This window comes from Meles meles, chromosome 6, assembly GCF_922984935.1.
Source record: "Meles meles chromosome 6, mMelMel3.1 paternal haplotype, whole genome shotgun sequence".
In the NCBI taxonomy this organism is placed as follows: domain Eukaryota; kingdom Metazoa; phylum Chordata; class Mammalia; order Carnivora; family Mustelidae; genus Meles; species Meles meles.
Window position 1 is genome coordinate 72749628 of NC_060071.1, and position 16081 is coordinate 72765708.

Genomic DNA, 16081 nt, shown 5'->3' on the forward strand with positions numbered 1-16081 from the left:
GAGAAAATTCCAGGATATATCTCAAAGAGACAAAGAAAGGGAAAAATGAGAGACTTCTTAAAAGATGAGAACAGAGTGAAAATACCTGACACTGAACATCTAACATGAGAGGAGAAAATGATTCAGAGGCAACACTGGAAAAAAATACATGGCCAAGGAAACTCCAGAAATGATGAGAGATGACATTCTACAGATTCAATAATCTCAATGAATTCTAAGCAATATAAATTTTATAAAAACCCACATCTACAGTGAGAACATGGAAGGAGAAATCTTAAAAGTAGCCAGGGGGAGAAGACTGATGACCTTCAGTCTGACAACTGGACTGAGAGCTGACTATACAGTAACAGAAATAGTGGCAGGATACAATGGAGTACCTTCAGTGTGCTGAGAGAAAATCATCACCTTAAATTTCTGCACACAGCAAAATCTTCAAGAATAAGAATGACATAAAGTTGTTTTTCAAACAAAGTTTTTGAAAGTTTACTACCAGGAGGTTCTCCCTAACAGAAATTCTAAAGAATACACTTTATGGGAACAGAAGATCAGAGATAGGACAAGCATTAAAAAGCATAAAAATTAACAAGTATATAGGATAAATCTAAGGAAACACTGACTATAAAAACAATAAAAACATCTTGTGGGATTTAAAAAAAATACATGACGAGAGAACTAATAAGTCTTCTTACAGGGTTGATTACTGTTGAAGGGTTCTAAAGTCTTTGTTGTGTTCAAAAGAAGGCTTAGGCTTTGATAAGTTCACTATGCTAAAACTTCTAGGCTAACTGCTCAAATGCAAATAAGGATTCCAAAACAGCAGAAGTAAAAATAGAATAAATCCATAAGAGGGGGAAAAAAAAAGAAGAGACTAAGACAAAAGATGGACAACTATAAAATACAAATAAGATGGTTATCAATAATCAATAAAGGTGATGGACTAAATGTTGTGCTTAACCTTTTATTCTGTCAAACTAAGTATATTTTTAAATGTCAAAAATTATTCCACTCACAAAAGATGTGTCTAAAACACAAAGAAAAGATTGACAGGTAAGTTGGCAATAGATAGTGGGAAAAGGTAATGCAAATATTAACAAAAGCAAAACATCTATAACTATATCCGCATCAGCCAAAATAAACTTTAAGGCAAAAATACTACTGGAGATTAAGAGAATCAATGTATACTGATACAAGTTTAATTTGAAAAGACATAAGTCTAAATGAGTATCTAACTAATAACATGACCTTAAAACATAAAAAGTAAACATTGACATAGCTACAAATAGAAACAGACAAATACACCACAATAGTTGATGATTTTAACATACTCACTAATTGTGAAATCAAGGACTCAGAATAATCCACAGAGAGGAAGGAGACTGAACAATTCAATTAACAAATATTATCTCATGGATATATTAGGACCCAGGACATAATAACCATGGAATGTACATTCCTTTCAAGCACACATGAGACATTTATAGAAACTGAAAACATACCAGGCCATAAAGCAAGCCTCAACAAATTTTAAAGGACAAGTATAATGGGGCAATAAGAAAAAAAATCCTAAATTTGTTATCTCTTTAATTGCAATGCACTAAAATAGAAAAAAAAATTCTATCAAAAACTCTTGTACTTTCCACTTTCCTGCTTCTAAAATTTCATCCTGATGAAGGAAATGAGAATGTCAACTTCCCCAAATGACTTCTCCATGAAACAGCACACATTTAAAATTAAAGCAATAGCTTCAACTATTAATTATACAACTATAAATTTTAAGTTTATTAGATTTGGGTTCTACTCTTTTCCACAACTAACATTTATATAAGAAAACTTTGTTTTTCAAGGTACTTTAACATACAGATTTAAGCTATCCTGTAATTAAAGGTTTAATACGAGAGAAAAATAATTTCCCCCACTCAGTGATGTAAACCTTCACTTAGAATTTGATATCTTAAAGCAAGAAATAGAAATAGTTAAAAGGATATATACATATGTATCTCTTCACTTCAAAATACCTTTTTATGGCAGGGTATTACCCAATAACCATGAGAATGGGTAAAATTTAAGAATGATAATACGAAATGGTAGCAAGAATGTCAAGGTACACATATGCATGATCATCATCTGCACCTATTAGTTGTTCGTGTTAATGATGAGAGCTAAACACCTGAGCTATTATTTTCCTGCTCGTCCTGGCTACCAGGAAGCTCACAGTTAAATATGGTTCTCAATCATTAGAAAGATTTCATCCCCTTGTACTTGCACATTTGGGCCTCATCTTTCCATTTCCATGTCTACTCATATTTCTCTTCTTTTTCTCTCCTTTTCAGTCTCTCCATAATTTTTGGAAAATACTCAGTATATGAATAAGTGCAAAGAAAAGCTGGTGATAGGTAAACCCCTTATGCAATGTATACTTTTAGTTGAACATCCTTCTAATTCCAAATATTTCAAATGAAGTATCATTTCTGATTTAAAAAGGCTCACCAAAAAATATGTGCAAACGACATATCAGATAAAGGGCTAGTGTCCAACATCTATAAGGAACTTAGCAAACTCAACACCCAAAGAACAAACAATCCAATCAAGAAATGGGCAGAGGACATGAACAGACATTTCTGCAAAGAAGATATCCAGATGGCCAACAGACACATGAAAAAGTGCTCCACATCACTCGGCATCAGGGAAATACAAATCAAAACCACAATGAGATATCACCTCACACCAGTCAGAATGGCTAAAATTAACAAGTCAGGAAATGAGAGATGCTGGCAACGATGTGGAGAAAGGGGAACCCTCCTACACTATTGGTGGGAATGCAAGCTGGTGCAACCACTCTGTCAAAATGTTGAAAATAGAACTACCCTATGACCCAGCAATTGCACTACTGGGTATTTACCCTAAAGATACAAACGCAGTGATCCGAAGGGGCACGTGTACCCGAATGTTTATAGCAGCAATGTCTACAATAGCCAAACTATGGAAAGAACCTAGATGTCCATCAACAGATGAATGGATAAAGAAGAGTGGTATATATACATAATGGAATACTATGCAGCCATCAAAAGAAATGAAATCTTGCCATTTGTGATGACGTGGATGGAACTAAAGGGTATCATGCTTAGTGTAATAAGTCAATTGGAGAAAGACAACTATTATATGATCTCCCTGATATGAGGACGTGGAGATGCAACATGGGGGGTTAGGGGGATAGGAGAAGAATAAATGAAACAAGATGGGATTGGGAGGGAGACAAACCATAAGTGACTCTTAATCTCACAAAACAAACTGGGGGTTGCTCGGGGGAGGTGGGGTTGGGAGAGGGGGTGGGGGTTTATGGACATTGGGGAGGGTATGTGCTATCATGAGTGCTGTGAAGTGTGTAAACCTGGCGATTCACAGACCTGTACCCCTGGGGATAAAAATACATTATATATTTATAAAAAAAAATTAAAAAGGCTCACCACTGGGACATACTTTGTACTTACCTGCACTATTTTCCTCCGACATTACGGTGTGGCAAAGGGCAAGTAACCTAAGAAATTCATACACTTTAGAATCCCCCAGTTTAACAGATTCCATCAGACGGTGGTCAAAGAACTGAAATGTTCTATCTGCTTGGAGATTGACTGAGAAGTCCATAGGCTCATTTTTCTGTAGAAGAAAAATAGAGGGGGGAAAACTATACATCTCAATCCAAGACTTCCTCTATGTATTTGTAGTGCTTGTATGATTTTTCAGTCCCAAACATCTGGTACTACAAAGGCTTTCTGTTTCTTCCTTACTGTTAAATATTATCTTCTCATTTCAGAGCCAAGCACCAAAGCAGTGACCCCTCCGAAACCATAAGTAAAAAAAAATGCAACGGCTGTACAGATCCTCAAATACTTATTGCTACTCCAACATACACAGAAGCCCTAAAAGTGATATCTTTTTCAAAACCTACTCAGTGGCAAAACCTGACCTGACTTGAATTCATATTGGCAGCAATATCTGACCTAAAATGGTATGTGTCTAATTATAGACTTTTTTTAGTCCACTTACTATGAATTAATATTTTCCAATGCAAAAATATTAATGTGTTTTATCACAGCATATTTTCTCAGATCTCTCTGGAGGTACTGCATAAAATAATGATAGGATTAAAACTGGGATCTTGAAGAGATATTTGCACTCACATATTCACTGCAGCATTATTTACAATAGCTAAGAGGTAGAAACAATGTAAATATCCATCAACAAATGAATGAATGAAGAATATACGGCATACAGATACAATGGAATATTATCCGGCCATAAAGAAGAGAATCCTGTCTTTATACCACAACATGAATGAACCTTGAAGGCACATGTTTAAGTGAAATAAGTTAGTCACCAAAGAATAACTACTGAATGACTCCACTTACATGAGGTACCAAAATAGTAAACTCATAGAAACAGAAAGTGGAATGGTTTTTCCAGGGGCTGGAGGAATGGGGAAATGGGGAGTTGCTGTTGAATGAGTATAGGGTTTCCATCATGCAAGATGAGAAAGTTCTAGAAATCCGCCGTACATCATGAGTATTTTTAATAACAGTTAACTATACACTTTAAAATGTGTTGAGAAAAAGAAAAACATGATAAAAGAAATACGGTAGAACAAAATAGTGGAGGATGATTCAATAGTGAAGGTCCCTGTTAATTCAGTAACTTCTGGAAAGCACAGAATGTACTTCTAAAAGTTTATTACTGAAAACACTAATCTTATGATAGTGTCTTGGCAAAAAAAAAACAGTTGATGGGAAAATCCTCTTAATATATACTTTGTTTTGGAAACTATAAAATATTTTCTATTATATCCAAGTATTTGAGAAGACCTGCATACAGGACACTCAGTTGTGTATCCCAGAATCACAGAGACTTATTTAATCATAGATCGTTTGGTTCATGTAAGAAATTTTGAAAACAACTGCATTTGGAGAAAAGAATGATCAACTCACTAGTAAGGAGTAAAATACACACTGACCTTAGACTTCCCTAACACTCCCAGTGAAGAAACTGTGACTCAAAGAGATTATAACCAATCAAGCTCTCATTTGAGTATAAACTCAGCACACAATTCATTATTATGAACGCTTCTTGAAACTAGAAGATGAGCTTCATCCAAATAAGAGATAACTGGGAAAATCATTAGTAAAGGACTAGTTAAGGGTGAGCACTAAATTCCTTTAACTGAAGGACTAAGTCTAAAAGAAATAGAGATTAAGATGCCAAAACAAAATGTCTGTATTATATACCTTGACTATGCAAGATGAAAAGACAGCTAAAAAATTGGAAAATATGGATTTCCTCATTTTATTTTTGAAGATAAGATGATATTTAAAGTTTCAAATCAACTAATAAAAATCCATATGTATTTAGGACTAAGAAAAATATAAAAATATAAAATATAACAATAGGAAAATATGAGGGAAAGGAGAAATATAATTTCATCATTGTTTATGTTAGGAAATTAATAGAAATTGCCTTAAAAAAAGTATTAAGAATATTAAATAATCTCTTCAAAGTATATGGTAGAAAAAAAATGAAATACTTTCCTAATATTCCCAGACATTGTAAGAAATGCATACATACAGAATAAAGAATCCATATAAAGAATTATTTTAATGTTGGACACAAAATGCAACCTCAAATATTTAACTAAGACAATACATAGCCCTATGAAGATGGCCCAAATTCAATTATTAAAAGATTGGAATGCAAAGCAAATTCTAATCTTATATATGCTATATATAAGCATGCCATACGCTATACACACAAAATCATTCAGAAACACAGAAAATAACAGGTGGGCACATGCAAATGAAAGGAAACCAGAAGTCATGACATTAACATCAACTAAGATTGAATTCAGGACAAGAAGAATTAAATGAGTCAAAGGAGAGCAGTTTTAATGTTAAATTATGTAATTCACAATAAAAATGTACAACTATGAGTATCAATTTATCCTCAAGTAGCATCAATACTTGCAAAACAAAGATTTCAAGCTATATAAGAGCTATATATATATAGAAAGATTTTCAAAATACTTTAATTGTTCTCTTTTATGCTAAGAGGTGATATAGATAAAAGATAATAATGAAATAGAAGACCTAAATAATATAATTTACAATGTATAAATAACTGACATCTAGCTAAATTTATACCTTGAAAACAAAATATACATACACTTTCTTTTTAAAAAGTCTGGAACACCGACAACAATTGACTATATTAAGTCACAAATAGAACCCCATAAATTCCAAGAAAGTAAAAACAATTAAAATCTGTTCTTTTATTACAAGTGCAAAAAAGTAGGGGAGAAAACTCTATCCCCTTCGCAATTTTAAAACTCTCCCTTAAAAACCTGTGTTTCAAGGGCACCTGGGTGGCTCAGTGGGTTAAAGCCTCTGCTTTCGGCTCGGGTCATGATCCCGGGGTCCGGTCCGCTGGGACCGAGCCCCGCATCAGGCTCTCTGTTCAGCAGGAAGCCTCCTTCTCTTCCTCTCTTTGCCTGCCTCTCAGCCTACTTGTGATCTCTGTCAAATAAATAAATAAAATCTTTAAAAAATTAAAAAAAAAACCTGTGTTTCAATATTCAAATTGATATGACAAAAATAAAATTAGTTTAGTAAACTATAGGCCAAATCTATGTGATAAAATTAAAGAAGTATTCAGAGAAAAATTAAAAAACAAATATTTGTATATAAAAAAGGAAAAATGAAGTTATTAAGCATCCAAGTATGAAGTTAGAAAAAGAAAAAAATCTTCAAAAATGAAGACAGATGGCATTAATAAAGAGAAAAGCAGAGACAGAAAAATATATACAAATAATAAATAAAACCCAAAGCTGCACTTTTCTGTGGAAGAAGGGGGCAACTTTCTAATGTAATCAAGATAGAAAAGGGAAAAGACAAACAAAAATAAGAAATTATTTTTTTTAAATAGCCACAAAGGGAAAACTAAAAGAATCATAAGAGACTTCTTTATTCAACTTTAAGGCACAAATCATTCTGATGTTATATAAACTGTCCCATGGAATACAAAAATAATGAAAAATGGGAAAAAATATTCTCTTTCCGAAGTAAATATAACATTGGTAGCAAAACAGACTTCACCTCCTCCCCCAAAACCACTGAGGACTGATGTGTATTACAAACCCATCGGCACATATCTAAATAAAGCATTAGGAAACAGGATCTAGCAGCACACAGAGAAAACAGCTTAAAACCAGTGACATATATTTGTAGAAACCATGAATGGATTACAAAACAACAGAAAAATGGGTAAAGATGAAATAGAATCAATTATTAACAATATAAAAAGATGTCCAACCTCACTCATAAAAAAATAAATTAGAACAAGAACCATATTGACATATCATTTCACAGTCTTGTCAAATATCAAAAACTCTGACAAGGGGTGCCTGGGTGGCTCAGTGGGTTAAGCCTCTGCCTTCAGCTCAGGTCATGATCCCAGGGTTCTGGGATTGAGCCCCCGCATCACATCAGGCTCTCTGCTCAGTGGGGAGCCTGGTTCCTCTCTCTCTGCCTGCCTCTCTGCCTACTTGTGATCTCTCTGTGTCAAATAAATAAGTAAAATCTTTAAAAAAAAAAAAAAAACTCTGACAAAACACTGTGTTGGTAGGAGTAGGGAAAACACTCTTGTACATTGCTTATGGCAATGTAAGTTTGTAAAAATTTTAAAGGAGACAATGGCAATATTTATTAATTACAAATGTACATACCTTTTGATTTAGCAATTCCATTTGCAATCCACTAGTTAGTGGAATTCCGACTCCACTACTCTAGAAAGATCTCAAATATATCATTGAGAAAGTTAAGAACAGCACAGAGAGTATGCTACCACCTATGTAAAAAAATGGAGAAAAAATACTTCCTTGTATACTTTGATATATCTCTAAAAGAATAAAACAGAGGGAACTCTGTGGTTGAGGGACCTCAATAGAAGGCATTTTGAACCATCTGAGTCTATTTTTTTTAAGTTATATATTAAATGTTTCATCTGGTCACAGTTGAAATCAGGCCTCAGGAACTCCTCATTTTAAAAACACATGTACATGAAGTGCAAACCTGGCGATTCACAGACCTACCCCTGGGGCTAATAATACATTATATGCTAATTTTAAAATTTTTAAAAATTTTAAAATAAAAAGAAAAAAAAAGAAACACATGTACAATTTGAAATTAAAAGTAAGAATGAAATTTATCACCTCCACACCTTAGGTATATCTGTTTTATGACCCATGTCTTCATTAACTTCACCTGCCAAAACAAATTGAGAATAGTAAATGAAATTAAAAGTAGATTTAGACATTTCATTTTAAGGAATACACTTATTCAAGCACCATTACTAGATGGCATTATGAGTTCAAAGGTAGACTTTTTAGGAGTGGTTTCAAACTATAGGCCTAGACATAGTGATTAATCCAGAGAAATACCCAGGTTTGCTCAAGAAAGAACTAAAATGCAGTATGCATTAAAACAAAATATAAAGCTCATGAAATGTACTTCTGTAAATTTTATCATTCTGCTATCACATTACCTACGATGTTTGCCAGAGGCAAATTTTTGTTTTCTACTTTATTCCCACAGCTGGGGCATTCAAAATGACATCCTAGACAGACCAATTCTCACCAATGTTAGAGCCTGGTGAGTACATCTCCATCTTGGTTTGGGCCAGGTACAGCTATGTAATACCAAGGTCAAGTTAGCATGTAAATGTTAAACAGTGTCCATGTCCCCTACAGTCAGAAAGCACAGACAAGTGTGTGCCAAATATTTTAAAATAATTTATCTTAGTATAAAGCCAATATATCCTCATTATAGATAAATTGGAAAATACAAGATGTTTACAGTAGAAAATAAAAATTACTAATAATCCCGCCACCCTCGGGATAACATGTATTTATAGAGTTTCTTTAACATTGAATTCATGTGTGTGTTTGTGTGTGAAAATATATTTATCACAGAGTTCAAAAATGCCTGGTTCCTGCTGTTTTTAACCTAAGAATTTGTGAGAATTTCTCTGGTCATTAAAATTCTTTGTGAATCTAATTTTGAATGGCTGTATAATAGCTGTATAGCATAATTTATTTTAGCTTTCTTCTCTTCGGAAGCTTTTAAGATTTTTCTAATTTTTGCTTAGCATTTGAAGATTTAATGCCATTTACCAAGACTATATTTCTTGCAAAGATAGTAAGAATTTCTTGGATCAATCCTGTGCCAGGCACTTGTACTATCACTCATCTTCATAACAAACTTGCAAGATGAAGATTTTTCACTCCTGTTCTACAAGTGAGGGAACTGAAGAACAGAAATCCATGGAAAGTTACTAAACTGAGGCTAAAATGTCAGCCTTGTATGTTTTTGAACCTGAGTCTCTCTCTTTTCACTACACAACGCTATGACCCAGAAAAGCCTCTGATGAATCAGTATTTGCTGTTTTTCTGGAGCACTGGTCTAAATCTGGACCGCTGTGTGACTGCAACATAGGCGGAATCCCCAAGCCAGTGACATGTTCCTAGAATTTAAATCTCAAACTCACTAAGATTATGCTCCAGTCATTGTGCCATAAGGCAGTAACTCATAACTGATAAAAATGAAACAAAGCTGTGCCTTCCTGTAAAATGACCCCTCAAAAGGGAGGGTCCTTATAAAGGTAGTGATGAAAGTGAAGAAAAGTTAAAGAATTTGAAGAAAATAAAAGTTCTGAGCTAGAAAAAAGATTTAGATAAATCAGAGTACAATGCCCAATTTTCCCAAGGCTGGATATATCACATAAACAAGACCAATCTATAAGAAAACAAGAAAAAGTGATTATTGAACATTCTGTGAGTACTTTAGTAAGAATATATTTAAATGACATCAAAATACATTATAAATATAATAGTATATAAATTAAGGATATAAAGAGTTTAAATATTTCAGTTCTGCATTTTACTAGGGAAACTGCAAGCATCATGGGATTTGGAAATTTGCAAAGGTCTTGGGATATATATACTTGTGAAAATCAAGGGCCTTTGCTAAAAATAGACCTGGGACAAATATCTCTACAAAGAAATCCTGGTGCACATATCTGATAAGTTACTTAGCATCATTTCCTAAAAGTGATATTATCATTATTATGTTATTATCAACATATTCCATAACAAAAAAAAAAATCCAAAAGGTCCTCCAAATTAAAAATATCTCTATGGGGCGCCTGGGTGGCTCAGTGGGTTAAAGCCTCTGCCTTCGGCTCAGGTCATGATCTCAGGGTCCTGGGATGGAGCCCCACATCGGGCTCTCTGCTAGGCAGGGAGCCTGCTTTCTCCTCTCTCTCTCTCTCTCTCTCTGCCTGCCTTTCTGCCTACTTGTGATCCCTGTCTGTCAAGTAAATAAATAAAATCTTTTTTAAAAAAAAATCTCTACTACTCTGGCCAAAATTTTCCCACTTAAACTATTCATTGGGCTTAGTCAGTATTCTTAGAAAGCTCCTAAAAATAATGTTAAGCTCCTAAAAAAATTTTTAGGGAAAGTCTCTATTTTACCTACAATTTACTGTAATAGTGATATGAGAAAAGCACAATGTAACTGAGGGCTTATGGAAGTCCAGATTAAGAATTGTCTGGTTCTCACCCAGAAAGGGGGGAATTAAAGCAGAGGAGAGGTGGGTTATAGGAGTGGGGGTAGCAAAGGGAGGTCAACAGGCAGGAGAGTATAAACATCAACTTCTTGTATTTCTTAATTTTGTTCAAGATCAGATCTTACTTCAAAATATTTGGCAATGTGTAAAGCTTCTCATCAGGAGACAAAGGGAAGTTTTTCCCTCTCTTTCTCGGTTATTTCTTCTTGAAATTTCTGTACCAAAAACCTGGGCACTCAGAGTCAGTGAAGAGAGATCAGGAATCCAAGACACCCAACAGAAACCTTCTGCTGATCTCCCATGCTTTAAGCAGAACTATCTAATAACTGGCCAAAATCAGAGTGACAAGGGTCACATATAAAAAGAATGCCTGAAAATCCTAATTCAGAGCAGGTGTCCTGACAAAAATAAACAGGAATTGGATATTAATGATATAGCTTGTCTGGTCACTCAAAATAGCCCTGTTCAGTGTGAATTCTTAGGAATGAATTGTAAATTCTTACAAACACAGGCCCTAACACCACTTCCAGAGCTGTTAGGAAGCAAGTATGAAACACTGCTTTTACTGAGCAAATTAAGTTGCAAAAAATTTTCCTTCCTGGGTTATGGGCATATTAAGCACCATGGAGCATAATTACACAGAGCACTAAAAGCAATCTCAGATAGTATCATAACTAACCCCTATCTCTATTCCCAAATGATAACAAAGTTTCATCTCAATTATTCAACATTCATTGAAAAAATATTTAGTGAGTGTTTATTATATGCTGAGCACTATATTAGATGCTGGTGTTGCCCATATTAATAAGAAAGCCAGCAATAAATGGTTTGTCTTACAAAATAGAGTTGCTTATGGTCTTTAAGAACTGTTAACAATATCAGTAAGAGGGGCGCCTGGGTGGCTCAGTGGGTTAAAACCTCTGCCTTCGACTCAGGTCATGATCCCAGAGTCCTGGGATCGAGCCCCACATTGGGCTCTCTGCTTGACAGGGAGCCTGCTTCCCCCCTCTCTCTCTGCCTGCCCCTCTCCCTACTTGTGATTTCTGTCTGTCAAATAAATAAAATCTTAAAAAAAAAAAAAAAAACAATATCAGTAAGAAAGAAGAACTCTTTCTCTTACCATAGATTTTCCCATTAATAGAACATTTTTTAAAAGTCATGATGTTTTGAGTGAGGGTTCCTGTTTTGTCAGAGAAAACGTATTCAATCTGGCCCAGTTCCTCATTGAGAGTGGTCGTCCGAGCTTCAGCAGGTGTGGATTTTCCAGAGTAATACATCTTCCGATCCCAGTTTATAAAATAACTGTGTCCCAGACGAATTACTTCCATACTTCATCCATTAAAATGGAGAAAAAGAAATGCTCCATCAATTTCAGAACACACAAAGCTTTGCTAAAGTAAGAAGTTCATCAAAGTCTTCAGAGTGTAGGAGAAAATATGGATACTCCATCCCCAGGTTCTAGTGACCTTCAGAAGCATCTCAGCAGAGTCTAATCATGAGCCTGCCAAAGTTATTTCCCTGAAACACCATGAAAAAATAGACTGACTCCCCATAAAACCTTGGAGAATGTCCCATGGGTCACCATTTATATTAAACAGACCCAGTAGAGATTTCCTGGGTAACCTAAGTTGGCATTTCTCTTATATCTTAGGAGAAAGTGACTATGATTAAAGATGTTTGTTAGAAAGATCTAAAGAAATGTGTACGTTGAGGACTTTGTCTCTAATACATTGTTTGATGTGCTTTGCTTTGTCAAAAGAGATAAAAGCAGTATCTCTATAAAGCACCAAGCAAACCATAATAGGTCCTGAGTAAATCTCAATATTGTAATTATTGTTGTTACACTACTTTGCCCCTTTGCCAGGAAAAGAGCATTGCCTCAGGTTCTAGTGGTAAATTATGACTTTCCAACTCTAGAAGTGAAATTTCTATGGCCAAGTGTATGGACTTTTAAAATCTTTGTCATATGTAAAACTAAATCAATTTCCAAAAATGCTAACATTGTAAGTTGGTGCAATTAGGTTACTAAAAATTATCATTTACTATGTATAATGTATATATATATACACATCATAAAAATGTTACCAATTTATCACTTGTATTTTAATTTTGTTTCCACTATTTTTGACATGAAGAAGTTTTCTTTTTAATTGATCAAATTTATCAATAGTTTATAGTTTCTCTTTTGGGAATTTTGCTTAGATATGATTTCCCTATGCCAAGATTATATATACAAACATCTTTATTTTTCTCCTGGTTCTTTACTGAATTTTCCCCCATTTAATTCCTTTTCACAGTTGGAATTTTTATAAGTCTGATGTACATACAAGGTGCTAATTTCAATTTTTATGAAGTTTTTTTCATCATCATTTATTGAACAACAAATCCTTTCCCTTACTGTGTTGGAATGCTTCCATGCCACCTATAAATTATATTCCTCACTAGAATCTACTCTAGGGATTTCAGTTTTATTCCTTGATATGTCACTTAGTGGGGGAGAAAAAGATAGTGGAGGAGTAAGTGACCCCATTTCAAATGGTCCCCTGAATTGAGGTAGATATCTACCTGACCATTCTGAACACACACGAAATCAGCCTGAGATGTAAGAAGGTATATTTAGATCTCACAGACTATCTCTGAAGTGGGGAGCTGTGATTTTTGTGGGTAGATATTGAAAGATAAATGGAAGTGGGGGAGCCTCTGGGATCCTGCACTGCTGGAGTGCAAAAGGCTCCCATGCTGGGGACCAGGCACAGACTCACAGACCAGTAGTGGCAGGAAAAGGACTTTATGGCAACCCCCAGACTGAAACCTTGAGCTGCAGGGGAGTGCATGCAAATTAGGGGTGGCTGTGGATTTTAGAAGCACAAAGGACAGAGGGGTGCCTGGACCCTGGAAGCAAGGGCTGGGAGCACTGCCATGGGATACACAACCCAGGAATCTGCAGTTTTAACAGCACAGACAGAAATGGAGATAGTGTGACGTGGAGAGCTCAGTGGAAAGCAAATTGAGATCTCTCTGTTCTGAGACAGAGGTTTGGGTATGGTCACTTCTGCTCTGACTCTCAGAAGAGACACAAAAGCCCCCAAATACCGGTTTTCACTGAGCCCATTCCCACCCCCTCCAAGGGGGCAGGGCAACTCTGCCCAAACAGGTTGCCTGAGTAACAGCATGGCAGGCCCCTCCCCCAGAAGACAGGTTGGAAGAACAAGAGAAAGCCAATCCTAAGGTCCCTAAAAAACAGGTGCATCTTGCTTGAGTTGTGGTCAATAATTTGGACTCTGTACATTCCCTCAACCACCCCTCAATAGAATGACTAAGAGAAGGAACCCCTAACATAGGAAAAATTCACAGACTGTGACCTCTGCCACAGAACTAATGGATATGGATATAAGCAAGCTGTCAGAAATAGATATCAGAAAAAGAGTTATAAAGACAATAGCTAGGATGGAGAAAACCATTAATGGCAACATAGATTCTCTAAGGGCAGAAATGAGAGCTAATCTAGCAGAACTTAAAAATGCTATCAATAATATCCAATATAATCTAGATGCTCTAACAGCTATGGTAAACAAGGCAGAAGGAGTGATCTAAAAGACAAACTGATAGAAAAGAAGGAACAGGAGGAGGCCTGGAACAAATAGCTTAAAATCCATATAAACAGAGAAATAGATAGTAATATAGAAATAGTAAAAGAGAAATAAATAACACCATGAACTGTTCCAACATCAGAATTATTGGGATCTCTGAGGGGGTGGAGAGAGAGAGAGAGGACTAGAAGACATATTTGAGCAAACTGTAGCTGAGAGCTACCCTAACCTGGGTAATGAAACAAGTATTCCTGTCCAAGAGGCAGAGAGGACACCTCCCAAGATCAAGGAGAACAGAACAATGCCCTGGCATGTAATAGTAAAACTTGCAAATATTAGAATTAAGGAAACCATCTTAAGGGCAGTTAGGGGGAAAAGATTCCTTACATACAGAGGGAGGAACATCAAAATACCATCAGACCTGTCCACAGAGACCTGGCAACCCAGAAAGGACTGGCAAGACATATTCAGGGTACTAAATGAGAATAACATGCAGCCAAGAATACTTTATCTGGCAAGGCTGTCATTCAGAATGGATGGAGAGATAAAGAGCTTCCAGGACCAATAGAAACTGAAAGAATATGTGACCACTAAGTCAGCCCCGTAAGAAATATTAAGGCGGGATGGCTTCTATAAAAGGACAAATCCCCCAAGAGTGATATAAAACAGAAATTTACAATGTATAGAAACAAGGACTTCACAGGCAACATGATGACAATAAAATCATATCTTTCAATAATCACTCTCAATGTGAACAGCCTAAATGCTCCCATAAAATGGTGAGGGTTACCGATTAGATAAAAACACAGGACCCATCCATATGCTGTCTACAAGAGATTCATTTTGAACCTAAAGATAAATACAGACTGAAAATGAAGTGATGGAGAACCATCTTTCATGCTAATGGACCTCAAAGAAAAGCTGGGGTAGCACTTCTCATATCAGACAAATAAGATTTTAAGCTAAAGACTGTAGTTAGAGATATAAAAGGACACTACATATTCTTAAAGGGTCTACCCAACAAGATCTAACAACTGTAAATATCTATGCCTCCAAAATGGGAGCAGCCAACTACATAAGCCAACTGTTAACCAAAATAAAGAAATATATTGATAATAATACATTAATAGTAAGAGACCTCAACATTCCATTCTCAGCAATTGATAGAGCATCTAAGCAAAAAATCAACAAAGAAATAAGAACTTTGAATGACACCCTGGACCAGATGGACCTCATAGATTATCCTACCTGACGATTGGACCTCATAGATATATACAGACATTCAACTCTAAAACAATGGAATACTCATTCTTCTCAAGCACATATGGAACCTTCTCCAGAATAGACAACATACAGGGTCAGAAATCATGTCTCAACTGATACCAAAAAACTGACATTATTTCCTCCATATTCTTATACCACAATGCTTTCAAACAAGACCTCAATCACAAAAAAAAGTTTGGAAGAAATTCAAACACCTGGAAGTTAAGATGGTCCTGCTCAAGAATGTTTGGGTCAACTAGGAAATCAAAGAACTTAAACAATTCATAGACACTAAAGAGAATGAAAATACACAACAGTCCAAAACCTACATGATATGGCAAAGGCAGTCCTAAGGGGGGAATACATAGCCATCCAAGTCTCAGTGGAAAAAAAAAAAAAAAAAAGAAAAATACCAAATACAGAAACTATCCTTAAATCTTAAAAGAACCAGAGTATCAACAACAAATTGAGCCCAACTCATGCACAAGAAGGGAAATAATTAAGATCCTAGCAGAGATCAATGAATTAGAAATCAGAAATACAGTAGAACACATCAACGAAAC

The 16081-nt window shown here is 35.4% G+C and overlaps 1 protein-coding gene across 9 annotated transcripts in view; it reads right to left on the minus strand.

The window, feature by feature from the left end:
* ATP8B4 (ATPase phospholipid transporting 8B4 (putative)) overlaps positions 1-16081 on the minus strand; it is a 289860-nt gene that overhangs the window by 75474 nt on the left and 198305 nt on the right. For all 9 annotated transcript variants that reach the window (XM_046009963.1, XM_046009960.1, XM_046009964.1 and 6 more), the window contains 3 exons: positions 11786-11994; positions 8260-8303; positions 3489-3654 (listed from right to left, as the gene is read on the minus strand). In XM_046009963.1, coding sequence (XP_045865919.1) covers positions 3489-3654; positions 8260-8303; positions 11786-11994 — 419 coding nt within the window. The remainder of the gene's footprint in view (positions 1-3488; positions 3655-8259; positions 8304-11785; positions 11995-16081) is intronic.